This window comes from Elephas maximus, chromosome 3 (assembly GCF_024166365.1).
Source record: "Elephas maximus indicus isolate mEleMax1 chromosome 3, mEleMax1 primary haplotype, whole genome shotgun sequence".
In the NCBI taxonomy this organism is placed as follows: domain Eukaryota; kingdom Metazoa; phylum Chordata; class Mammalia; order Proboscidea; family Elephantidae; genus Elephas; species Elephas maximus.
Genome location: NC_064821.1, coordinates 50510353 through 50534928, shown reverse-complemented (window position 1 = coordinate 50534928; position 24576 = coordinate 50510353). Strand labels below are relative to the sequence as shown.

Below are 24576 nucleotides of genomic sequence, written 5' to 3'. Positions count from 1 at the left end.
CAGGCTAGGAGTTTAGGGCTGTGCGGGAGGGGGTCTGCGCCCCCTTCTTGGGGTCCTGGGGGGCACAGACCTCAGCCCCGCCGGTGGGGAGGGCGCCCAGGCGAGCGAGTCAATAGGGTGCCAGGGTCCATTTAAGACAAAACCCATCCAAGACGGCCGCCGCGTCCGCGCCCCCTCGGGCCAGAGTGCGGGGGAGCGAGCTGACGTGCGTGTTTACCGACACACCCAGCCGCGCCACCCAGGAGGCTTTTCTTCTTCGAACTAAAACAGAACCAAAAAAAAAAAAAAACGAGGAAACTCAGGGCATCGGGGAAACAAAACCCCTTTGCAAGCCCCAGTAGCCGCGAATCCCGGGTAAGCGAGCCGGGTCCGGCGGGCCGCGGACTGCACGCTGGCGGTGGGCGCGACGGCGGCGGCCCGGAGCGCCCGCGCGGGAAAGTTTGCGCGGCCGGGGGAGGGGGCGCGCCGCGAGGGTCCTGAGCGGCAGAAGCGAGCGTTCGAGCGCGCGCCCGGCGCCCCGACATTTGGCGCGGGTGCGCGCGTCCCAACCCCGGGACCTCCCCCCGGCTTCGGCAGGCTTTCCTCACACCCCCTCCTCACCCCGGCTCTGCGCGCGGAAGGCCTCTGCGTCCCTCCGGAGCCAGAGTTATGGGAAAGCGCTGGGCCAGTAAGACAGGCGCGCGGCCCTGATAGGGCGGCCGCCGGAGCCGGTGCGATGAGGGCGCGCGCGCGAGAGGAAGGGAGGGCGTGTGAGGCGGGTGCGCGCGTGTGTAGCGAGCGGGCGCGCACGGGCGCGCGTGTGAGGCGCGGGGCGGGCGCGCGCCGGCGCGGCCGCGCTCGAGCCCATTCACTCCAGCATCCCGACTCGGCGGCCGAGCGGCGCGCGGGGCGGCGGCGGCGGCGGCGGCGGCGGCGGCGGCGACGGGCGCGCGGGGCGGGCCAGCTCTGCTCCTTCACCTGCCGGCAGCGCACTGCCCGGCCCGAGAAGGCGGTGCCGGCCGCCCTGCCAATCACCTCGGCTTCTGGCAGCGCCCCCGGCCGCTCCCGCCCGCCCCCTCCCTCCTGCCAAACTGTTACCCTGAGTGTTACCGTCAGGAGCAATGACATCAGGGTTTTAAAACAACTTGTTATTCGGGGAGTAATCAGTTGCAATTAGGCATTAATTAAGTATTATGAAAGTTGATTATTTAAGTGAATTCGGCTTTCGACTCTCCGACTATGGTGAGTACCGGGCGCGGGGCGGGGGGAGCCGGGGGGCCGCTGGGGCCCCAGGCCGGCTGGGTGCGGGGCGCGGGAAGGTCGGCTGGGCGGGCGTCTCCGGCGCCCGGCCAGGCCCCCCAGGAAGGCCGCGTCTATAAATAGTTTCTCTTTTAGTTTAATAAACTCGCGGGCACTGTGGAGCGGCTCCGTGTGCAATGCCGGGGCGCGCGAGCGAGCGAGAGGAAAGAAACTTTCTCGCCCTCCCTTGCTCGCCGGCTCCTCCCGGACCCTTCTTGATCCCCCGGGCTCCGGGGGTCTGTCCGTCCTGCGATCGTGGGGGAGGCGAGTCCGGCGGGGGGGATGGGATGGGGGGGACTAGAGGGGCACCTCGAGCCACTAAATCGATTTTCTCTTTCTTTCCTATTTTTCTTTTTTGGGCGTTCCTCGAAGAGTTTGGGACCAAAGAGAGGAGAATGGATCTCGGCACAGGTACCGGCCGGTGGGAAGCCCGGGAGGCTCTTTCACTTTTCTTTCGGTTCTTGGACGGAAGTTCTTATTTTTAGCCCAATGAGGCGGCAGCTGAGCCCGGGTGGGGGCGGCCTGGGGAGGGTCGGGGGCTGGCTGCGCGCGCTTGCCCTGGTTTCTGGATTGCGAGACTTCGGATGATACGATTGTTATTATTTGGTACTTGCTTACTGGCTGTGACTAATTTGATGCTTGTCATTATGAAAGAAGCGAGGGGGGAGGGTGCTGGGGGGCATCCAGAGAGAGGAGTTAGGGGGTTTTGGTGGGGGTTTTTGTGCTCCGTGTTTTTTTGTGTGGCTCCGTGTTTTGTGTGTGTGTATGTGTGTGTTTTTCCCCCTGCAAGATCTCTCAGTGTCTGGCTATGGGGTGTGTGTTTTTATTTTTTTAGTGGGGGGTGGTTTAGTTTTTGAAAGCAGCGTCCTGTTGGGAAAGGTGGTTAGTCTGGTTTCGGGGCGACTGTCTCAAGGTAAAGGAATTTAATTTATTTGGGACAAGACTGTGTCGGATGATCAAGCTGCTTATTATGGCTAATGAGTATTTTTCACCTGAGAGTCTGTGGGATGAGGCGGCTGTTATCAGTTCAAAGTGAGGGGCCCAGGACTCTCTCCCCCGTTCCCCTTTTCAGCCCCCACCCTGGGAGGGGGTAGACCAGGCAAGCTATTAAATATAGGTGTCTGGGTTTAGGGGGCCTAGGCTAGGGCTTCAGATGGCACAACACTGGCCTAGGGCAGAGTTGGTCCTGAGGTTTTGTTGTTTTATTGGTTTCAATCTGATTTTACTCAATGTTTCTCTTCTCTTCCCATCTGGGCTTCCAACCTAAGCCTGGAGTGAGGTTTGTTTTAAGCTTTTTATGCTTTCCTCTGCCCCTCTGTACTGAAACCGAATTTTAACCAGAACCTTAGATCCTGGGCTGTCAAAAGCTGCCTTCTTCTTCCTAAATTAAAAAAAAAAAAAGTGAATAATAAACAGATTGATTATTCATTGAGACTGACCTCTGAACCCTTCTGCTTCATTTATAGCATGGGTAGTGGCGGTGATTGTTAGAGTTGTTGTCTGTAATAGGTCCAAGTTCATGGCACTGGTCCTTGGGACAACCGCGTTGGGACCCATGAGTTGACCTCTGACCTTCTGAGGTCAAAGAGGTTTAGGCAGAAGGCAGCACTGGGGGGCCCGGGGTAGGTGTTATGGTGGCAGGCTGTAGGAAGAGGGTATGAGCGGTGTTAAAGCAAAAATCGTATTAAGCCAATAATAGAATTTGATTGCAGCTTGTTGAATATATGATTTGTGAATCGGGGGCGGAGGGTAACATGTCGACTACCTATTACCATCGAGTCAATTCTGACTCATAGTGATCCTATAGGACAGAGTAGAACTGTCCCTTAGGGTTTCCAAGGAGCCGCTGGTAGATTTGAACTCCCGACCTTTTGGTTAGTAGCCGATCTCTTAATCAGTGTACTACCAGGGCTCCAACATGTCGACTAAGGAGTCAAAAGTGTTCCAAAGAGAAAAGAACTTCCAAAGATTCTTGTACTCCATCTTATCGACACTGCCATGGAAGTGGGGCCAGAACAGTGTTTTCGTAACAACAGTTTACCCTAAAACACAGCTTGTAGCCCAACCCTGGAGTTTCCGTTTCCCGAAACTGACTGAATTCTTCAAAAGAGCACAATGCTCGAGGTAAATGATGTTTACTAAATTAGCAAGATTATCGTTACACATAAAAGTCACTTTTAGGAGACTAGTCATTTCAGGGTTCAAGGTTCAGATGAACACCTCAGGGCAATGGCCTGGGTGGGTCACCTCAACTCCATGGACCCCAACATCTGGATTCCAGAATTAAAAACTGTTTCTCAGTGGGAAGGGATAGTTCGTAGAGTTTTAAGACTCTGTCCCACCAGGTGTGATCTTGGCAAATTGGATATGGAGGTGCCTCAGGATCCCTATGACCAGGAAGGGTGTGACACCACCTGCTGGGCAAAGTGATGAAGGTGTCCAAGGCCACTGCTGCCACCCTGCCCCACCCTGCCCTCCATTCCCACAGAGAACCAGCCCACCCCCACCTCTAATCAGTTGCCTCATCACCTCCCTCTCAGGCCCCACCCCCTTTTTTCGGAAATGGGGCCCCCACCCATCCCAGCCAAAAAACAGACCTTAGAGACGAGCTGGAGTGGTAATGTACCACCCCTTACCTGGGCCGGGCAAGCCTCTGCTTGCGGGCGGGCACATGGGACCCAGGAATTACTCACCTGGAAGGAGGGCCTTCCTCATCTTCCTGCTGATATCTGGAGGTGCCAGCTGCCTCCATCCTCCTGCCCTACTCCAACTAGTCCCTCCCAGTGTGCCATGGGGGCATGACTCCAGAGCCCTCCTGGGGGGTGTCCTGACTGTAGGGAGGACTCCCAGGCCAAGCAGGAAGCGGTGGCAGAACCTCTTGTGGCATCTCTCCTGAGCCTTGGGGAGCCTGACTTCTCCCAACACTCCAGGGACAGTTCTGAAAACTTTTCCTAGAAGCTAGAAGGACCCCTGAGGTCAGCTAGTCCTGAAGCTGGCAGGACCCAGGGGGACTCTGGCCCCTCAACGAGGGGAGGTCCGGGGTGTCACAGCTCTGACTTTTCCTGGAGGAGTCATCCGATGATAGCATCTCAGCCTCTTCTTTGAACTTGCAAGTTTCACTTAATTTCAGAACTTCAAAAGAAAAGCATTTTGATCCTTCTTCACAAAAAAAGGAAAGCATTTTTTTTCCTTCTTCACAAAAAAAAGAAAAGCATGTGGCAACTCTCAGATCTAGTCTGAGCTCACCTCTGGGCTGACTCCATGCTTACCTTCAGAAGCCTCTGAACATGTTCCTGGACACAGGCAGGGCCAGGGCCTCCTCTCCCGCTAGGGGTCATTGCTAGTGCAGCGTGGGTCTCTCTTCCTTTGGGGACACCATGGGCAGCTTCCACAGTGTGGGTCTCTCTAGCACCATACAAGGCTGGAGATGCAGGCTCCAAAGGGTTGCTGGCACCAGGGACTCAACAAGCGTTGGGTCATGGGTAAACGTTACTTCGGACATGTCTAGATAGGGAAGCGCTCAACCATAAGTTATTCAGTGGTGGGAGAACCATGGCTTCTTGGGAGGGGATGGCAGGACCTCAAGACCCTCAGGGGCCTTGTGGACTCCTGTTCCCCCACCATAGTTCAGCCAAGGGCTGGATCAATCTGGACGTCTTTAGCAATAAAAAATGCCGATGTCGTCCTAATTCACCAGGCCCCGAGATGACAGCAAATTTACATTTTTTAATTAAACTAGCAGCCAGTTTTTATGAGAGGGGGTTGGGTTATGCAAATCAAATGGTTGTGTACGGAAGATTAGGAGAGTTTGGGAATAAATTCCACAAATGCTAATAAAAAAAAAAAGAGAGAGGGAGGGAGGGAGGGAGGAGAGAGAGGAAGAGAAGAGGACCTGGTTCCATTAGGCCCTTTTAGAGTGATTTCCCTGGGGGCGGGAACCGGGAGCAGAGAGTGGGGTGAAGGAGGAAGCTTTCAGACACAGGTAAATCCATCCAGCAGTTGGGAAGCTCCCCAGGATTAGGCCCCTACCAGGCTGATTCCTGGGCCCTGGAAGCTGAGGTGAAAAATGGCTGTGAAAACAGCAGTAGAGCTGGGAGCAGGAACTTGCCCTTGAGTCTCCGGGATCTGGCTGTAAGGGCCCTCCCTAAAACTTTGGGGGAACTGAGAGGAAAGGGAGGAACTGTCCAGGGCTAGAGCTGTCACCTAAGGGATCTAAGGTAGGCTTCAGCAAGGTCAAAGGCCAAGTAGGCAAGAGAGCAGAGTTCAAAAGGAAGGCCACAGGCTGCAAGGGCAGCAGTGAGTGGTGGCCCTGCCCTGCTTGGCCCTGCTGTCACACCCTGCTGTTGAGGTGAGGCAGTGGGAGGAATCCATGCCCATTCCTTGCAGCACCAGGCCTGCTTCTTTGTCCCTGGATGAGCTCTGCTGAGGCTCCAGGCTAGGACCCCCTTGTATTACATGTAGACTGCCCTGGCCCAGGCTCCTGCTGTGGAGGTGGGGCCAAGGGAGCTGAACTAGGTTGGCTAATCAGCCCTGTTCTTGGAGTGGAATTTCCTAGTAGCCACATTTACATGCTTTGAGGGCACAGAGTCTCAAGGAAGGAGAAGGAAGGCTGCAGACTTCTTCCAGGTGGCGTCTGACCCCAGGGAGCAAAGTTAGGTTTCCCAACCTTGCCCCACTATGCATTGCTCAGGCTTCTGGCTGGAGGCTGCCATCTGACACTGGGCATGCCCCTGGTGCCCTGAGTGTCAGCCACTTCCAGGCTCGCAGAGCTTCTTTAGGCCCCAGCTCAAGGCCAGGGCCTTGCCAGGAGTGGAGGCTCCTAGGAACCCTGCTAGCTCTGGTTATGCCTTAGACCCAGCACGTACCGGGGAGTGGGAAGTTTGTGTGCTGTGTCTGGAGGAAAGATGCCAGGCTGTGTTTGGGGTAGAGCAGGTTGCCTTCGGCTTTCCTTCCTAGAGCCTTTTCTTAGCCAGATACACCCACTGCACCAGTCTCAGGTGGGGCCGGTCCCTGCCATCAGGTTAGGCATCAGTTCTGCCAGTCTACCGCAGGGGGTGGGCACATTGGTGCCATCTTGGCAGGAAGGACCAGTCAGAGCTAAGGACAGACTGGGCCATCCTGGAAGTGGTGAGTTTCCTGGTACCATGCGAACAGAGGCTGGGGGGCGGGGGGGACACTGGCAGTGAAGTTTGGGGGGACCCAAGCATCAGATGACCTTTAATGTCTCAGGTCCTCTGACTCCCAACTTGATTTTATCAGGAGGACTTGGTCGGGTGATCTTGGGGGAATAGGTTGAATGGATGGGGCAAGAGGCAGATTATTTGGGCCCTTTAGTTCGATGACAAGCATGCAAAAACGGGCAGCTCTGGACTGGGACAAGACCCCCTGAACCAGCCATAGTACTAGGCATAACTCATCAGAGCAAACCTCAGGATAAAATGGGTTCAGAAGGACCCCTACAGGCACCCCACCCAGGCCCTTTTTTCCTAGTAGACCCAGCTCAGGGAACCCATTAACCTTCCTCTCCAAGAAAGGTGCTGGGGGGCTAATATTAGTCAGATCCCTCTCCCAGCCCTCATTCTCACCCAACCCCCTACAGCCAGGGAATCTGGCGAAATCACAACCTGAGCTTTTATGACGGAAAAATAAAATAAACAGAGGCACCTTTGGAGGGCTGAGTCACGGCAGCAGTATCTTCTCATTAAAGCTGCTGCCCCTGGCTGAAGTCCCTGCCTACTGTTTGGGCAGGGGATGAGTGGGGCTCAGAAGCTCCTGGCCCTGCCTCCTCCTCTCCCTGGAGCCTACCAGCTTAGTGGTGCCCCTGCCCCCATCGGCTCCTCTGGCCACCCATAATTCCTGGAGGGGTCAGGGCATTTCTCCCTGGCCCCCAGGCCCCAGGCTTGTGTTGGAAACGGCTCTGAACTGCCCTGGCTACTCCCCTGCCTCCTCTTTCTGCCCTCCCGGGACTGGTTTTTACACCTTGCTGCCCTGGCTACTGCCACTGCCTCCTCCTTCAGCTCCTTTCCCTTCTCCTCCTCCTCATCCTCAGGGGCGGGGAGGGTGGGGGGAAGGAAGTGGCTCTGTAGTAATTACCGCCTGTAGGTCCCCAAGGTGAGCAGCAGCTGTTCCGGGGTGGTTGGGCCAGGGTACAGCAGGAGCACGACGGAGCTAGGGAGGAGGAGGGGGAAGGAGCAGACAGCTTCATCTGCACTGATTCTGAAAGGCGGCAACTTGGCAGTCCATTGCGCATCCCTCTGGCCACCAGGCCATGGGGTGGAATAGCATCCTCACAGCCCAGATTCCTGAGGACATGCCATTCCCTGTGCAACAGAGACCTCATGCAGACGGCGAGGCCTGCAATCCAGTGAGCATTTGGGGAGCACCTGCTATAGGAGTTGCAGCAGTGAAGACTCCCCGTTCTCCCCAAGTTTGCAAGTCCTGCCTGGGGGAGGGACGCAAAGGCACATTTGTCTGTAGCACCCAGTAGAGGGTGCAGGGAGCTTTGGGAAGGAGTGGCCTTTGGACTTGAAAGGATGGGAGACATTGGGACAGATGGAGACAGGCAGCAGAAGGCCCCTCCACCGTCCCCCATCCTTCGAGGCTTCCACCGGCCTCTTCTCTCTCCTTGCATTCCTTACCCTCTGAGAGCAACACTCAGGGTTCCCACTGGGGATCCATAGTTCACAGCCCTTTTTTGTTTAGGCTATCCAGCTCTCTAAAGCTAGGTCCTTCCTGCCTACCTTTCTTGCCTTGCCTCCACCTTCCCCCCAGCCTCATACCCATTTGGACCCGGAAGGAGATAAAAGATAAGAGGCTGCCTGGGGGGCTGCTGCTGTGAGCATCTGGTTATCCCTGTGGCAGTGGTGTACCAGGGCAGCTCTCAGATTCCGTGTGCCCTGGCTCCAAGGAGGCCCAAGCCAGGGACCTGGTTTTCCTCTGCAACTGCTGCTCGCGTAATGGTGACCATTAGGCCTTAGCGCTGTTTTGACATCTCCTCCCAGTGTTTGGTGGAGGGCTGGGTCTCTGTCCCACTGTAAGTGCTGGCGGAATTGATTGATTGATGCATCTCTTCCCCAAGTGCTTCCCCTGCTTCTTGGTGGGGGAAAAGAAGGAAAGCAGGAAATGTTGGCCGATTCCCCTAGGACCTGGCTTTTAGCTCCTCAAGAGCTTTCCAGAGCTGGTTTACAGGAAGGTATGGCGCTGGGATTAGCATGATCTGAAGGGGGCAAGGGTGTAGAAGGATAAAGAGAGGAGTTGTGTGGTTAGGTGGGAGCCCCACATCAACTTCTGGAACCATGGCTTGGGGCTGGGAGGGTCCAGGATATAAGGTAGGACCTGACTCTGCAGCCTGCTGCCTGGTGGGGTCAGGGGGGTAGTAGCCAGTGGGTGGTCTGGGACTCTGCTACTTCTTCCCTTGCCTATCTCCCCTTTCTGTGCCCCGTCACCCTAGGCAAACCATAACTCAGTGTGTCTGTCCTCTCTAGTTCCTGCTCCCCAGTTCCAGGGCCTCTCCAGCTAGGCAGACCCAGTGAGGAAGTGAGGCCACAAAGGAGGGGGTGGGCTCATGCTGAGAGCCCACCCAGATTGCCAGGGCTTTGACCTCTGCCCATGGTATGGCGTCTGGGCTGCTCCTGAGCTGGCTGTGCGGTCTTCCCACAGGCTTCCTCCTAGGGTTTCTTCCCACCCATCTGGTCCTGTAGGTTCTGCCAGTGGCATAGACTCTGGACTGCTGAAACTCCTTCTTAAAGCCAGCAAGGCCCTCTCTAGCTGCTTCTTTGGCTGAGGTCAGGGCACTGTCTGGTGGGGGGAGTTTGGACAAATTTGTGACTCCAACAGACCAAGGAATCCCAGAGAAACCTTCCTGAGTTGAGCTTTGGCCTTAACCTTTTAGGGCTTTCTTAGTAAACTAAAGGGTACCTGGGGAGGAAATGAGCTTCGGAGAATAGGTGACAGATGTAGGAACCAGGCAAAGCACTAGGTTGGGGAACTCCCCAACAGTGAGAAAGCAGGAGGTGTCCAGAATGCCAGCAGGGAGAGGATCTGGAACTGCGTTGCACATGGAGGTGCACCTTCTCCTTGGCTACGATCTTCATCTCCCTCTTTGGCAGTGCATCCCTCCCTGCCACCCTTTCAGCCCGAGAGCCCAAGGCTGCAGCGAGCCAGGAGGGCTACCTCAGAGAGGGGGACCTCAGAGAGGAATGGACAAGATGCTGCATTGCCCAGCAGGGGGCGCCCTGCTGCATCTGCCCCAGTTCTAGGGAGAGGGAAGCAGGGTCTCTGACCTGGCCCAAGCCTCCTGGTGGTGGGTGGGGGGAGGGGAGCCTCCTGTCCCCACTCCCAGAGGTTCCTTGCGATGAGTTTGTTTTGCCAGGGTGACCTGTTTAATCATCTCATTTTCTGGTGGCCGTTTATTCCTCGTTTCCACGGTTACGGCCCCATTAAGGGGAGAAGCAATAAGGCAGCGAGTCAAACAGGTAATAAAAACATTAAAGCCCATGTGCGTAGAGGGAGGATGGGCGGGTGGGAAGGAGGTTCAGTGAGGTGAGACGGACTGGGAGAGGCAGGGGAAGGGGCCGCCCAGCTCTTCCTTGTCCTCCAGAGACCACCAAGAGAGCTGGGGGCTGGCGACAAGCACAGGCCAGCACTCCACTCCCCACGTCTGTCTGACTGAACCCTTTGGGGGCCAAGACCCAGTGCTCAGGTTTGAAATGCCTCTGAGTCCTGTCCCAGCGCCTTGGTCCCCTTGGCAACAGGCCTCTAGTTGGGAGGTACCACAGGAAGGAGGAGCGTGAGAGTGAGAAGGCTTCCTCCAGGACATCCCCCACCCCTCGCTGGCTGTGGGACCTGTTTCCAGGCCCCACCTCACTCGCACACAGAGCGGGTGGGGGATGGCTTCTGACATTGTTTTGCACTCTAGAATTTTTTTCTGCCAACTTTATCAGAAAGCATGTTTGTGGTGAGTGCTGCTAACAGGGCTAGTCTGGTGAGTAAATATTCACGGTGTGGACGGTGGTGACCTTGAAAGGGAAGAGCCCAGCGGTAGGCCTGGGGTGCTGGGAGAGGAGGCACAGAGTAGGGGCCTCTCCTGGGAAGGGGTGAAGTGGGTGGAGGGGTTTGTCCCCAGCAACCTCTTCCCAGCAGTATGTTCTGTCCCAAGTTCAAGTGACACTTCGGCTCAGCTGGTCTGTGTGACTTTCACATTTGTGGAACAGACAGTTGCTTCCATGGAGGAGGGGCTGACGAACTCGTAGGGGCTCCATAGGGACACTCCCTCCCTTCCTCTCCTAAATGGAAGCTCAAAGGAAAGCCAGGCCCTGGGGCGTAACCCCCTGAACCCAGGAACATGTGCTTCCCTCTCAGGGACCCCTTCCTTCCTTTGCTAGGTGCCGTAGGGGTGCCCCCAGCCCTTCTACTCTGCCCTTGAAGTTGGGGAGTGAGCAGACTGAGTGGGTGGGGCTGACTGAGGCAAGAGGGCCAGTCTAAAGTTCCCCCTTAGCCAGAAAAAGTGGGGACTAGATAGGCATGGTCTTTGCCTTCTTGATCCAGCCTCTCTGGCCCTGGGGCCTAGGGTGAGTTGCTCAGAGAGTCAAGCAAGAGAGGGAGACCTGCTCCCAGCGTCTCCTGTGGGTCAGTAAGGGGCCTACCTTCTTTCTCTCCAGCATAGTATGGTCCCATGCAAACTCACAAAGGTGTGTGTCTCCTCCGATTATTCATTTCAAAGTTCATTTCTGAGTAGAGAGTGAAAGAGAGGAAGGTATAGGAAATGGGGGAAACCCTCTGGCTGGGAAGTATGCCTTGGGAATGGGCCTAGATGAGTTAATATTCCAATCGAACAATTAAAAATAGAAAATGCTCCCTCGACAGCAGCTGCTGAGGCTTTTCACAACTGCCACCAGTGGGTTCATGGGGCAGGTGGTGCTGGAAAGGAGTTTTTCCACAAACAGCAAATATCGGAGACGACAGCATGCCCCCCACTTGCCTCCCAGGACCCAAGCCAAGTGTTTAGGGGCTCCCCATTCTGCCCGGCCTCCCCTCAGGGACCCGGAGCCAGGGGTCTGTGTGCTCGCGGGCTGCCCCTCTCCCCTCAGCGCCCGCTCGCCGCAGTGGTGAAGTCATCGCCAGATGCCTCGGTAATTGCTTTAAGAATCTAACTTAAAATAAGATGAAAACTTATATTCCTGGGTGAGGAGTAATTTCCCATCTAATAGTAAATTAGTGAAAGGATTATACAAGGGGGCCTGGCTGGTATGTCAAGCTCATCTGATAAATCCTATGTCTCAGGCCAAATGGTTCTAGACCAGGAGAGGCACAGCCCCCGAGGTGTTCCCCTGAACCTCAGTCCCAGGTTCCTCTGGGGCTTGTCCATGCCTGTTTAGTTGGCAAGACCCTCTCTGGGTGCTCACCATCCCTGTCAGTGAGGGGACCAGCTTCTCAAAATCAAAGATGGGCAAGGCTAGAGTCTGCACTCCGTGGCAGGAGAAGGCCAGGTCCACCCAGGCTAGTTCTTCAGGTGAGAGCAGCTCTTCTCTTGGCAACTGAGGTGGGAGCCAATCACTAGTTAGATTCTGGGTAACCATGTAGTCAGCAATGTTGCAACCTCACAGGAAGGTGACCAGCCGTCCTCGTTTGCCCAGGACTGTCCAGTTTCAGTGGAATCCATCAGCTGCTGCTTGGAAACCCTATGGGGCAGATCTGCTCTGTCCTGTAGGGTCACTATGTGTTGGAATCAACTCGACAGCGTCAGTCCAGTTTCAATACTGAAAGTCACGTGTCCCATGAATGCCCTCAGTCCCCGGCAAACCAGAGCACTTGTTCAATCCTGTTTGGAGGCAGGAGGGATGGGAGGCTGATTAAGTGGACTGGAAGCAGGGAGGACATCATGAACAAGGATATGTCTCCGTCCAGGGTGGGCTACTCACAAAAAAAACCAAACCAATTGCCATCGAGTCAATTCCAACGCAGAGTGGAACTGCCCCATAGGGTTTCCAAGGCTGTAAATCTTTATGGAAGCAGACTGCCATATCTTTCTGCCACGGAGCAGCTGGTGGGTTTGAACCGCCGGCATTTTGATTAGCAGCTGAGCACGTAACCACTGTGATACCAGGGCTGCTTGAGTTACTCAAAACTGGTTCCAACAAAAACCATGCCACCCAAACCAAGACCATGCTCCGTGGGCTGCCTCTATCAGCTCGGTGTATGGGAACTTGAAGGGATGGGTGCGCTCATGTTCCCAGGCATGCCTGAAGACCTCTGACTGGCCGAGAAAAGGATTGACAACTGCGGATCCGCACACCCCCCACCACTTTAAAATGGAATACCCTTCCTCGTGTATAAGAGTTAGAGAAACAGGGCTTTGTAAGGATGGTGGTAAGACGTGCAGCATCACAATGACACCCACTCCGTGTGTTTACCTAATGCCTTCCTTTGAGAGATTCCCTTCATGCCACATCTGATATCTCCCTTCTCCTCAGTCCCCTAGGAGGAAGACAGAGGGTGTTGCCCTGTTTCATAGGTGGGGAAACAAGAGGCCTAGGGACGCTATTGAGGGGTTTGTTCCCAAATGCTGGGAGACAGACACGGAGTGGGGCTCCCCTCCCATGGGGAAAGCAGGCTTTTCTGAGCATCATTCCAAATGGCAGAGTTGAGCAGAGGACGCACGCATCTCTGGGCCTCATGCATCCCATCTGTAGTACGTGGACACTATCCCTGGGCCCTCCTTGCAAAATAAAATGAGATCGTTGATGCAAATGCCTTCTGAGCTTTTTGGAGGAAAGCCTCCTCGAAGGCATCCATTACTGCCTACCTCCTGAGAAAGAGGCGCTCTGTATATGTTCAGGTGGAGGCTATGGGGGAGCTGAAAACATTCTGCTTTGTCTCTGGTGAAATGAAAAGGAGTGGACTGGAAGCAGGGTACTTCAGGAAGAAAGTCTAAATGAACGGGCATGCTCCTAGGAGACAAGGTCAAGATGCATGTTTGTCAGGTATATTTCTGTGTAAGTGTAGACTTCTCTGGAAGGAAAAATTGGGACATTTCCCCCTGGTTCACAGGGAGACTGGTTCAGTTTGGCCCATGGGTGCATATCTCCACTGGCCTTCATTGCTGCTAGAAGTAACGGGGTTACCTGGGAGGCTACAGGATAAGCCTGCTGCTTCGCAGACCACTGTCCTGTGTGGGGCATTAGCCTGGGGGCTGAACTGAGTTTGTGATGGTCTTGCTTGGGTGTCATCTGCAGGACTACCCAGGGTCTTTCCCCGTGTTGACCACACTATGCCTTCGGAGGTGGGGACCAGCCAGGTGTTGACTTGTAGGAAGACTTGTGCTACTTGAGTGGCAACCAACCCCACCGCCCCCCCCCACACACAAGAGGAAGAAATTATGGGGCAGTAGGACTGAGAACTCCTAGTCTAAACAACCCAGGAAAGCATGCTCAGAGCGAGAGCCAAGCCAGAAACACAGATGCTGCAATCCACGATCGTAACTGTAAGGATGGTGGCTTTGAATGTTCCACGTTATATGGCACTTGCTGTTCAAGTAGGCAGATCGGTGAATTCCAGGCTGCTGGATACACTGATGGCATAATGGTTAAGTGCTACAGCTGCTAAGCAAGAGGTCGGCAGTTCAAATCCGCCAGGCACTCCTTGGAAACTCTGTCCTATAGGGTCACTATGAGTCGGAATCAACTCGATGGCAGGGGGGTTTTTTTGGGGGGAGGGGATCTGAGCAGGGCCTCCTTCCTTTCTCTTGTCTCTTGCCCCCAGGCTGAGGAGTGGGGGTGGAGTAGACAGAATGGACAGGCAGCCCTGAAAAGCCAGGCATAGGAGAAGGAGGGAGGGAGGCAACCAGCCAGGAGCTCCCTGCTCTCGCCACTCCAAGTCACCATCCCCAGCTGGAGCTAACAATGCCTCTCTGGGACCTTGTGGGGTCCCTCTTCTGGGGGCTGGGCTGTCTGATAGTCAGGGTCACTCTGGGACCTGGTGAGGGCTTACAATGGATCTGGAGTGGAATTCCTCTCTTTCGACCCCTAGGCCGGGCCAAGAACCCAGAGAAGGAAATGGGGATGTGTTCTGTTTCCGGGTCCCTTGGGGGCCCAGGGGCAGATTGAGACAGGCTCCTTGCAGGGAAGGTGTTAACAAACAGCAGGTGATTAAACATGACAAGCGGTGACATTTCTGTGCAGGGTTCTCAGTCCCGGCAATGCCAAGAATGAAGCTATAAACCCTGACATTTTGTGTTATGCACTGAGAGGTTTTTAATAGACCTCTCTGCCTCTTCCCCAGTCAACTTCTCTTTCCCTCCTTCGTGCACCCTCCCCCCCATTGTATCCGCTGCCCCACGGAGACCTCCTGCCTCCCTCCCCCACTCAGCCTGGCTTCCAGGAGCCTTTCTGGACTCTTGGGTTCTTGATGTGTTCTCTGCAGGCCTCCAGCCTCTCCCTCTCCTCATCTTTAGACCCCCTCCTGCAGCTGCAGGCTAGGGTGTTGGGTGCCACCACCCCCCAGGGCCCCCCCTTCCTTTGATCTTTCCTGTTGCCCCTTCTCCCGCTCCCCCCTCCTGGATCCCTCACCTCCTTTTTTTGGGTCCTGATCTCAGAGCCTCACCCTTAGCTGTAGCAGTCCCAGTTGTCTGGGACAGCAGGTGGCTGTCCCTGTGTCCTTTTTGTGCTACTGACATTTCAGACAGACTTGCTAGCGGGTATAGGGAGATTGTGGGGCTTGGTGTGGGATTTCCCCCCTATCTTTTTTTCAGTTTCCTTCTCTCCTTTTTGGGACAGAGACAGGAGGTGGAGGGAGAGACTCACACTTCACTGCAAACAGTTGCTGGGTTTGTTCAGAAAGGGACAAGGCAGCAACAGTTGTTCCTCTTGCAGAGAAGTGTTGGAACAACTGGGGCCTCTTTTGTTCTCTGGGCAGAGCTCTGTGAAGGGCATTTGGAGGTGAGCCTGAGGCTCTGGAGAATGAGAGACCCACAAGAAGGGGCTTCAGCCTCAGTCTCACCCAGGGAGTCCCCACCCTGGCAGACGAGAGGGCCGTGGAACTCAGCAGGGCTTGGTACAGAGGTCGGGCCACACACCCAGGCGTCCCCTCGTGAACTTGAGAAGCACTTCGTTTTCGGTATTCTTCCAGTAGATACTTCTTGGGCCAAGCTTGCAGTCCATGAGGTGGAGGGATCATTAATTGAGTTATTACAGAAGTGACACAGCAAGAAGCCGGGTGCAGTGACAGGGCAGGAGAGGAGGGTGCCATACACAGTGTGCCATGATGGAAGGCCTCCCAGAGGAAGTGACTTTTCAGCTGGGACCCTTGATGGAGGAGAACCCGGGCCCAGAGTTGAGGGAGGTGTGTTTTTGCCCCTGAGGTGGTCAAGGCCTGAGAGTGAGAGGCATGTGCTCCCTGCTCCAGTGTGCTGGCCGGCCGCAGGTAGAGGGATAGTGAAGTGCCGCTCCGCAGTGGTTGTGCCCTTTTGATCTCTGGGTGACTGACCCAGAACTTGCCTCTCCATCCGCCCTTCTCCCAGCACAACCCATCTGTGCCAGGCAGGGTGTATCAGAGGCGTAAAGCCTGAGGCACAGCCCTGCCTGATGAGAGGGAGAGACCTGGAAGTTGGTCAGTGCTACCAAGGACCGGGGCTACTCTTGCTTGGCCCAGCCCCCTGGTCTTCTTTGCCGATGGATTATTGATGGGGGCAGAAGGGGGTGCAGGGTTCTAGGAGAAACAGGAGCCCAGGGGGCCTGGGCCAGGGAGGCATTGTGTCTCCTGCGTCTGCCCACAACCACCCCTTCTTACCTCTTCTACCTGCTGCCTCCAAAGCCCAGCCTGGCATGGACTGCAGGAAGCCCCTGTTGAACCCACAGTTGGCCTCTGCTTTGTGCTCTCAGCAGTGTTTGAAATGAGCTGGTGATGGTGTGTCTCCCCACTAGACTCTGAGCTCTCTGAGACCTGAGCCCTCGTGGGCAGTGCTAGGAGGTGCTCAGGGTACATTTGATAAACTTTACCGAATCAGGGGGACTTGGAGTTCACTCCTGAGATCAGGATGTGAGGATGCTTCGCACAGCCTATGGGCCCCTGGTAGCCAGACTACGGGCCCCTGAGACCAGGCTGCTTTCTTTCCCAGCCTTCATCTCCCTCTCCCAACCCAGAGTAGGCCTCACACCTCATGGGAGCCTTAAGTCCAACTGCCCTCGAAGGGCTGTCACTGAGCCAAGCCTTTCGAGTGCTTCCTTCCCGACCTTGTTCAGTCTTTGCCCAGGATCAGGCCCAAGGCACCGACTTCCATATTTGTTCCCCGAAAAAAGGATGGCCAGGGTGGCTACTTGGCCCAGAGCAGTTGTAAATGAAAGAGGGCAGATTTCAGCCATAATTCCACTCCCTACCTTCAGCCCTGCTCTGCCAGACTTGGCCTGGGGCCCTTAATGATACCCTTTGCCATCCACTTCCCAGAGTCCAGCCAAGACCCCGGGAAGGGCCAAAAGGCTCAGTCTTCCCACCTCAATTGGCCACAGGACTGGGAGGGGGTGTCCTGGAAAGGAGGAGAAGGGAGTCCCAGCGCCAGGACTTGGCCCGCTGCCCCTGTAGATCCGGAGCCAGGTTTTACTGTAATCCCTACATCCTGTTGCAGATCCTTAATCAGCTGGAGCCCAGGTTGGGCTGGGCCCTGTGGCGACACTTGGGGCTGTAGCCTGGAAAACCTGAAGTGGAGCTTCTGGAGCTGGGGTTGGGGGCTATGAAGAAGAGGCAGGTGGATGGAAGGAGAAGGGAGCCAGTGCAGCACAGAATGTGGAAAGAGCCCAGACCCATTACCCAGCCGACCCCAGGCTGGGGGTGGAGGAGCAGCTGTTGCCGGCTGGGAACCAGGGCAGTGGGGGGGGAAGGAGGAGCCCCATTGGGCCCATTCGGGTGCCAGAGTCTGTGGGAGCTGCCCCTGTGCCTCTCAGCACCACTGAGACAGCTGGCCCTGGAGTTTCTCTGTAGTGAGTAGTGACTCCAGCCAGGAAGAGCAAGAGGGGACCCTGGGTGATGTGAGCACCCAGGGTCTCTACTGACCAGGACTCAAATCCAAGGCAGGAAGTATACCTGGCCTGCTGAGAGCTGTGCTTCCTGAGGAGGGATGAGCCAGAGGGCCCAGGAGAATCAGCCCAGGTTCGGCTAGAACCACAGGCTTTGGGTCTGTCAGGAAGCAGGAGCCTGGGATTGGCCATTCACGGACCTGGCCCACAGCTCCCTCTCTGTAGCCTCTCCATGGATCCAGGGAAGAGTTGGGGGGAGAGGGAGTGTCCCCCTACTAGATTTCAATTCCTGTCAGCCTATGGAGCCACAGTGGAGGAGAATGAGGGGCAACGCGTGGCCCAAGCTGGCCATAGAGCCGGAAGGCAGGAGTGGACTGGCTGGCAGCAGGCGGGCAGGCGGGCAGACGGGCGTCTGTCCTGCCAGGGGCCCGGGCTGGCTCTGCAGACAGCCTCTTTTCTATATGGAAATGAAGAATTTAGGCTAATGGAGCTCAACCATCTCTAATTTTGCGATGGCAGGAGGATTTTGATTGAAAGTAATTAAGCAAGCTAGCTGTAAAATTAATTAAAGCAAAAGGGGGGGATTTTTTATTGGATTGGATAGCGATATAGCGTCTGTCAGGCGGGGGACGGATGGGGGTGACCTGAATCCTCTGCCCTCCCCCCTCCCACGCGGGACGTTTATGTCACTTTAATCTCCTTACAGCGGCTGCTGTGCATTTGTTTGAAATAATCAAGGAAATATGGTCAGAAATTGTCAGCTTTCAGATCTAATTTACCTGACGGCCCCTGCGCGAGCTGGCGCGGCCCAGGGAGTGAGCGTGCGTGAGCGGGCGGAGGAGCTCAAGTGGGCACAGAGGACACTGGCTCGCAGCCCCCTCCCTGGCCCAGGCCCTGCCAAGGGGCAGGGAAGGTGCTGCCCGGGCCTGGGGCCCCTTCCCGGGCCTCTCCCCTTTCTTGAATAGACCCCTACCCCCACCCACCTGCTGCCTCTCCCTCACACTGTAACCAGCTTTAGGGTTTAGGGAATATAGGATTAGGGAGGCGATTGTAATTCCTTATTCCAGATGGCTGACAACTGCTAAACCCCTCCAGCAGGGCCACCATTTTAAAAATACTCCTAAATTAGTCCCCTCATGTCAGATTGTGGGGATGGGCTGGCGGGAGGATGAGGTGGCAATGTCATCAACAGTGCCCCTCTGACCTGTTGCCATCCCCACCTTCTCTCCTGGGGCTACTCAGGGGCAATTCAGGGACTGTGCTTCCCCATCCTAGGTGTCTCTGCCCCAAGTCTTTCCTCTGATCTAGAAGCTGTGACTGCCTTGTTACTCCTTCGTAGCACAGCTCATGTGTTCTGGGGGTCTTGGGCTCTGCAAGAAGAAGGGCCCCTGCTCCAACATGGGCACACCCTCCCATGCACACAGGTGCTCGAGCCTTCCACGTGGTCACCCACAGACACTCCTATCCATTCTGCTGTTGGTCACCCAAGCAACTAGGCCCAGGCTCCACTCCCTTCCTCAGAGAGTTGGGGGCATCATTCAGGCCTTGCTCCCTGGAGACACTACTTCAGAGCCATTTGGTGTCTGCCCTGGCCCATGTCGGACCAGGGTGCAGCTTGAACCCTCTGCAGCAGGGGACCCTGTGGTGTTTAGAGCTGACAGGCCCTGGAGCAGTCTCCAGGGGCTGCAGAAAGTTCCCCTGTAGAAAACAAACGCCCAGCAGTTTGAGTTGCTGGATGTGAAAGTGTCCTGAGTGGGACTTGGCTGCCTGGATGTGTCTGGTCCTGACGAGTGAGCAGCCTGGGCTTTCGACAAGTCTCTCCACCACTTGGGCCTTACTTCCCTTCCAGTTCTAAAACTCTGCACAAATCTAGGACAGCTTCACCCTGAAGACCACCTCCCTCATCACAGGGCCTGTGGAACCTGAGCTTAGGCTCCCCTCTTGAGCTTCCTGTCCAGCCAGCACACCTTACTTTTCCCCGGGACAGGGGAGAAGGTGAGGGCTCTAGAAACAGCAGGTTAGCAGGAGCACCCTATTTGCCTACCTGAGCATACTCACTCACAGGCTTCTGTCCTCACCTCCCCTTCTAGGGAGATAGGCTGGGCACCCAAACACCATCTGCCTTACCCTCTGCCAGTCCTTCTCCTGACCCCACTGAGCTTTCCCCTACCCCCTCCTTCTGCCCCAGCCCAGGGCTTTGGAGTTGGTGACTCAGAGGCCACCTTCTCCAGCAGCAGCAAGGGGGTTTGAGCTCCTGTCTCCTTTCAGCCTGATTCTTGAGCAGCAGGAGGTTTGGGAAGCGTCGCCAGCCCCCCATCTTGAGCTCTCTGCCTCAACCTCCACTCTCCCCTTACCATGAGTCACTGGACTTGGGGAGGGGGGCCAGGGAAGAGGGAAGCCATGGCCTCCACCCCGAAGAGGGGGAGGACAGCTGCTAGCTCTTCTCCATTTCCTCCGAGTAAAATCCTTGGTGCCCACAGCCGCCACAGCACAGAGGTCTTTGAGCTGTGTGTTTCCCTGGCCAACTATGCCTGAAGAGGCCTGGGTAAGAGGTAGCAGCATGGCTAGATGCCATGGGGCTCAGCCAGAGCCAGAGTTCCTGCCCTTTGTGCCACCAGCTACCCAAGAACCAGATCCTAGAAGACACAAGGTTAGAGAGAATCTCTGGACCCAGCCCAGCATCTCACCTCCACAAGTGGCTCGCAGCTGCTCACAGCAGCCTGGGCTGCTGTGATGTGGGGGGACCTGCCCAGAGACTGGCAGGGCTTTCTCTGGGCTTGATGCTGGGCCAACTGCTGATGGCAGGCTCTGGGGTGCAGAGTGGCTGCTGCAGAGAAAGGAGGCCCAGGCAAGTGGGCACACTGGAGCACAGAGGGAGGCTCCTTTGCTCAGAGGAGGCAGGGGGCGTTCTCATGCATCCTTGAGCCCATCCTTTGCTCTGCCCTGATGGGACAGCCTGAGTTTGGTGATACTGTACTAGAAAACCACTTTTTGGAACTAATTCTGTGTAAGGAAGAGAGAATGATGATTCTAGAGTGGAGAGGAAGTATGGGTGGGCGGGCAGCAGCAAGACTGGCCATGGGCACTGGGATGCTAGGTCAGAGGGCAGTCCTTGGCACAGACAGCATTCAAGCCCAGGGAGCCTGGGACAGGGAAGGGTGAGAGCTAGCCCAGGAGCACCCTGGTGTCTATCACCTGCTGGGCATGGGTGTTTCTCCACCCGGGACACACACATGCTCATCGTGGCCACCAACCATTTCTGCTTTTCCCTCTTCTTGGCCCCCAAGGCTTTGAGGATAAAGCACTCTGCTCTTGGAGCCAGCTCATGGTTGCCGGCCTGGTCCAGGTGGCCCCCCATGCTCCCAGGGTTGGGCACCTAGTCCATCCTGATCCGTCTCTGTGCCTTCCCCTAGAGCCAGGAGCCCTAGCCTCTAGGTGGGACTTTTGGGGGGTGTGGAGAAGGGGACAGGCAGAAGGTGAACTGGCCCAGCCCTCCTTATCCCAGGTGCTTTGGGCTTAGCACAGACCCCCAGGCCCGGCTCCCTCTGGACCTTGGGGGACAGGCACTTCCCCAGTGAGGTGCAGCCTGGCCTGTCTCCCTCACCTCCTTGTTCCTGGTCCTTACTCATGCTGAGCAGAGGTCTTCAGCAGAATGCTGGAGCGTGGGCTGCCCTGCCCTGCCCTGCACTGCCACAGGAGCTGGAAGAGAAGGGCCTGGCCGACTTGGAGGGAAGCCCAGAGTAGCTGGGTCCAGGGCAGGGAATCATTAACTGCAGGGTCTAGTAATGCCCATGGTGCCGGGGCACCCAGCGCCTCCCCCAGCCAGGTCCCTGCCGGCCTTGGCTGGATATGACCTAGGCCCTGGCTCCCGGAAGTGCCTGGGGCCCCGCTGGATGCTGGCATTGCACCCTTCCTGGCCTCACCAGCCTCCCTCACCAGCCTCCCTCGCCCCGGGCTCGGCGGGTTTCCTGCTGTGTCAGAGCTCTTGCTCCCACCAGGCCAGCCCTGCTACCCCAGCCCCCAGCCAGACAGATGGACCACTGACCCTGATGCGCCTCCCACACTCCCATCCTTTTCCCCCATCTGTCTGTCCTCGGTTCCCGCCCTGTAGGTCTGAGTCCCCAGGTCCAGCCTGGCCTAGGCCTCTGTCCCCCCTGGCTCCCACAGTCACATTTTGCTGCCAGCGCAGGGCACTGAAAAACTGCTGGCACTGCCAAAAACCCTGTGTGCGCTATGACTCCCCAAACATCCCTTTATTTTTATTGTTCTGTTAATTACTGTTTAAACTTTAATAAGTCACTTCGTCAGGAGGGGGGACCTGCCGTGAGCTTTTCTGTGCAAACACGGGCCCGGGAGTGACTCGGGTGTAATATAACCCTTTATGCGATGTGGGAATGTTTAGATTGTAACAGAAACTTGTTATTTTAATGACAGTTAAGATGGGGGGGGGTCTGAGCACAGAAAAAGAGGAAGGGTGGGAAGCAGCCCTGCTCCCCTTGGGTCCCCACTGAGGGCTCAGAGTGGCCTGGCCTCGCGAGGGTCTCTCCCTAGCTGTGGTAGCCGAGGGTGCAAGGAGCCAAGGGCCCTTCCGGGCTACCCCACAGTCTGCTTGGGATGGGGTATCACAGGCAAGCCAGCCAGGAAGGAGGAATGCCTACGAGTTGGTGGGGGGGGGGCTCTTGGGTGGCCTGGGCAGGTGAAGGCCCAAGGAGAAAGTTGGGCTTTTTTGGGTGAGGATGGGGAGTGGGAGGAGGGCGCTTCCCCAGTGCTCCAGATGGTTCTCAGGTCCTGGGTAAAGGCAGCAGGGCCCTTTGAGGTCAGACTGGAGAGGAAGCCCCCTCCCAGCTCCAGGGGCCCTGCCCACGGTCCTCCGAGTCTACTAAGTACATACCATGTGCTACCAGGTTCTGTGCCAGACATACCACCATCCTTTCAACAACCTGCTTACAGATGGGGAAACTGAGGCCCAGGACTGAGATGTGGCTTGCTTAAAGTCACAACTGTCCAGAGGTAGAGCCAGGTTTCTCGTGTGGGCTTGTCTTATCTGGAACCTGGTGGAGTCCAGGTGCCTGAGCAGGACACTATCCCTTAGCAGCAAGGTGAGGGGGTTTCAGGTCATTTACTGGGATCTAGGCTTGGAAACTCTATGGGGCAGTTCTACTCTGTCCTATAGGGTCGCTATGAGTCGGAATCGACCCGACGGCACTGGGTTGTTTTGGGTTAGGATCATCCTCCTCAGCTCGGGGTCGGGGGGGCTTTGGGCATGGTGCACCTGGTGGGTCCCCATGCCCACCCTACTTCCTCCTACTCTTAGGAAGACCAGTTGAAAGGGAAGATGAAGCCAGAGTTCCCCTAAATCTGGGGACAGGCCACATGCCATTTTCCTCATCAGGGCCAAGCTGTGTCTCGAAGGCAGTTTGAGGGTCTGGGGCCTGGGTTAGGGATAATGGCATCTGGCTTGCCCCTGACTTGCTTTGATATCCCTGATCCTCTATACCCAGAGGCACTTCTGCCCCAGATCTGTCCTTAGAGAGGAGTGACCCCTGGAGAGGGCGCCTTGCCCCCAGCATCTGGGGCTTCTGCAGGGACCCCTTGGGCCAGTATCCCCGACTTTGTCTTCTTCCAGTCCATCTGTCTGTCCATGTGTGCACACCACTGGGCATCTGCTCTGTGCCAAGCACTGGAGCTGCAGAAGCAATTAAGCCTGTACTTGCCCTCAAGGAGCCCACGGCTGATGCAGGGGAGTGAAGGGCAAGACCAAGGGGCAGCCCTGTCTGAAGGCTGAGAATTCCATCTGGCCTCTCCTTTCTGGTGGCCTCCCACTGAGGGTACCACGGGAAGGCCCTGCGTCCTCTCTTCCCCTGCCTCCTGCTGGGGACGGCAGAGGTTCAGGGCCCAGTTCCTTCGCACTGGAGGTGAGAGCCCCCCAGATGCTGCAGCGTGGGCCACGAATCGCTGAGGTTTTCCTTTTCCGAGCAGCGCGTTTCCCTAAATTGTCTTTGACTGCGTGCATGGGTAATGAAAGTTTATGCCCTTGTTAGAAGGACAGGCGGCCAGTTCCAGTTAGAACTGGGGCTGTCTCCCTGCCAGCCACCCTCAGTCCCCCTCCCCAGCAGGAGAGAAAGCGAGCATGCTTATGTGTGTGTGTGCGTATACTCATGTGTGCGCATTGTGCGTGTACCCACACACACACACACCTCCTTAGTGGATAAGAAGGCTGTTAAGGGGAAGGGAGAGGGACTGGAGAAAAAAAAAAAAAAGAAAAAAATTTCCATATTTGTGTAAGTTGCTTTAAAAGCATTTTATCATGTCATAAAAAAGGGAAAGTACTCTCAGAAATTGATCCTCTCCGCCAGCCCATTGGACAGAAGGACGTTGGGATGTTAATGGCCATCCTGCTCCAGGGTGGCTTATTAAAAAATTTATACATAAATGCTTAAAATTGCATAAATTATTTAAAAAAACCAACAAAGTAAGCAATTTGAATTCCCTCTTTTCCTCCCTTTCTCTCGGTCTCCCTTCTGCGGTCCCCCTTTTTCAGCCCCCCAGGCTCTCTGCCCCCTCCTCTGGGGTTTCCCTCTCTTTCCTCTACTTCCCACCTCGCACCCTGACACTGTCTGCCTTTCCCTCCTCCTGGGTTTCTGTGCCTCACCCACAAATTAGTGAAGCAACAAGCCCACCACCAAACACTCACATGCACACGCACTAATAAAAACACCACTAATAATGCCCCAAACCGAGAAATTAAATATTAAGGCCAAAGGGGGTGGATGCGGAGCAGAGCCACCACCACCGTAGCCGAAGTTGGAGCTGATGAGTGTGTCTCTCGCAGGCGTGGAATGTCACCCACACATCCTGGAGACCGGAGTGGGGAGTTTTATGATGGTTTTTCATTGATTTGTTTCCCCAGCGCAGCTGCCGACCTCTATTGAGGGACAAACATAATCAGCACTGACGCAAATTAGATGGTTATTCGTTTTGAAAATTGACAGAAAAACAATAAAAAAGATGAAATGCTCCCAAATCAATAGATATAATGAAATTCAAATAATCCGAGAGATGAGGTCTCCATGGCAACTGATAATGTGGAAAAGAAAACAATTTAATAAAGGACAGACACACTTTGAAAACAGATTGGGCCCGGGGAGGGGGGCGGGCTGGCGGGCGGAGGGCTGGAGCGCGGGCTGGCGAGTGAAGGATCACTGTCCGTCCCAAGGACACCCGCCATAATTAAGCGAGGCTTTCGGCCCCAGAAAGTGCAGATTCAGGTTTTAATACACAAAATTATTTCAGG

The 24576-nt window shown here is 55.7% G+C and overlaps 1 protein-coding gene across 9 annotated transcripts in view; it reads left to right on the top strand.

Annotated features, from left to right (window-relative positions):
- The window catches only part of CASZ1 (castor zinc finger 1), a 161996-nt gene that overhangs the window by 103730 nt on the left and 33690 nt on the right, over positions 1-24576 (top strand). For 8 of the 9 annotated variants that reach the window (XM_049877903.1, XM_049877896.1, XM_049877897.1 and 5 more), the window contains one exon: positions 1651-1689. In XM_049877903.1, coding sequence (XP_049733860.1) covers positions 1674-1689 — 16 coding nt within the window. In that variant the 5' untranslated portion in view covers positions 1651-1673. Of the gene's footprint in view, positions 1-1047; positions 1222-1650; positions 1690-24576 lie in introns of those variants that run through there. The other variant, XM_049877895.1, reaches the window with a different exon arrangement.